The sequence below is a fragment of the Microtus ochrogaster genome, chromosome 2, assembly GCF_000317375.1.
Source record: "Microtus ochrogaster isolate Prairie Vole_2 chromosome 2, MicOch1.0, whole genome shotgun sequence".
NCBI lineage: Eukaryota > Metazoa > Chordata > Mammalia > Rodentia > Cricetidae > Microtus > Microtus ochrogaster.
This window is the reverse complement of record NC_022010.1, coordinates 49,424,444-49,426,287: the sequence shown is the minus strand read 5'-3', so window position 1 is coordinate 49,426,287 and position 1,844 is coordinate 49,424,444. Positions and strand designations below refer to the sequence as shown.

General features: G+C 46.0%; 1 protein-coding gene across 2 annotated transcripts in view; it reads left to right on the top strand.

Moving 5' to 3' along the window:
* The window catches only part of Poglut1 (protein O-glucosyltransferase 1), a 25,568-nt gene that overhangs the window by 4,568 nt on the left and 19,156 nt on the right, over nucleotides 1–1,844 (top strand). For both annotated transcript variants that reach the window (XM_005344985.2, XM_013352442.2), the window contains one exon: nucleotides 591–726. In XM_005344985.2, coding sequence (XP_005345042.1) covers nucleotides 591–726 — 136 coding nt within the window. The remainder of the gene's footprint in view (nucleotides 1–590; nucleotides 727–1,844) is intronic.

The following is a 1,844-nucleotide window of genomic DNA, read 5'->3' as shown; positions in this document are numbered from 1 at the left end:
GCTCACTTCCTCTTCCTCCCAGCATTCTGTTCTGTTTACTCCACCCACCTATGTTCTAAGCTATGAGCCCAAGCAGTTTGTTTATTACTTAGCCAATGAAATCAACAGATTGATATATGACACTCCCACATCACTTCTGTGATCCAGAACCACCCTATCTTAACTGTTTATCGTCACCTTCCAGCCAAGGACCAGACATCCCAGATCCAAGCTATAGCAGTGTCTTCGTGTGGGAAGGAACAGAATTAGGAAATAAGGTCTTCACTTTCTCTATTAAAATTTGCGTCTTTTCTACTGATTAAACTATTCTGTATCGTGGGAAGAAAGACCGGGTAACGATCAGAGAAGTGATGTGTGTAGAAGTGGTATTCTCTTCAAAGTTAGGACTGTGGAAGCAATTTAGCTCAGAACAGTAAACTGTGCCTTGTGAAAAGGGACGTAGTCGCTGTAGAAGCATTGCATTCAGGGGACTGTGCAGTGGGCTGACGGTCTGGGCACTGGCTTGTTTCACCGTAATGTTAGCATCCTTCCTCACCCTACAGCTTGCAGGCACGACTCTTGACGATTTTGTGTTTTTGTCTGGTTGACAGGTGTAGTGGTGTCGAACACTTTCTTTTGGCAGTGATTCAGCGTCTCCCGGACATGGAAATGGTCATCAATGTACGAGATTATCCTCAGGTTCCTAAGTGGATGGAGCCAACTATCCCTGTCTTCTCCTTCAGTAAGGTGAGCACAGGAAGGGCCACATGGGAACAGAGGGTGAGATCCTCCGATAGGAGCAAGAGATCTTCATCGGCAGTCTGATGGGTATTGGTGAGGATGAGGCTGGCCATCATCCAGGAATGAACTTGTTCTGTGTTAATTCACAATAACTGAACCATAAGACTGGTGAAATAGAGTTGAAGACCCATATGTAATGTAAGAAGAGTACCTTAGCCTAGTATCTATGGCTAGAGAGAAGGGTGCCTTAGGAGCCTACAGCTCTCACAGGAATCCAGGAAAGCTCACATGCTTAGTTAGGGAGTGCTGTCATTTGAGAAATGTTTCTCACATTCCTATAGTGTATCCAGTAGCCACAGTGCTGAGTATCCTCGGTCCTGTCTTTGTTTGTGTCCCAGACACTCAGCATAGCCGAAATCTAACATTGAAGGTGCTGGGTAATACATGGTTTGTGTCTAAACAGTGTATTGTACAGATGGGCCTAGGGTGACCAAGAAGGTGAGTGAGAGGGAGTTAGGATCCTATTAGGGAGGATAGAAGTGGAGTGACACCTATGGACTTGGAGAATTTGGGGCAGGAAAGCAGCCTGTCTGTACTCAGGCTCATGCAGATGCTGTATTGGCAAGGAGTGCCTTCTGTAGAAACCAGGTATGAAGCATCCTGAATCGGGTGGGATGGCCGAAAGACAGTGGGTTTAGGACGACCATGGACTTTGAGTGAAGGAACAGGTGCTCTGGTTTGCTTTCTTCAACATAGTATTCTTTTTTCCGAGACAGGGTTTCCTTGTGTAACTGCCCTGGCTACCCTAGAACTTGCTTTGTATATCAGGCTGGCCTTGAATTACAGACATCCACCTGCCTCTGCCTCCCAGGTGCTGGGATTAAAGGTGTGTGCCACCAATGCCCAGCCAAAGCAGCATTCTTAATTTTTTCTTTCTTTTCTCTTTTTCCTTTTTGTTTTTGTGTGGGGACAGTTGCACATGGATGTATATGTGTGGACTCTTAGGCCAGAGGTCAATACATAGATGTATGTGTGTGGATTCTGAGGCCAGAGGTCAATACATGGATGTATGTGTGTGTGTGTGTGGATTCTGAGGCCAGAGGTCAGTGCATGGATGTGTGTGT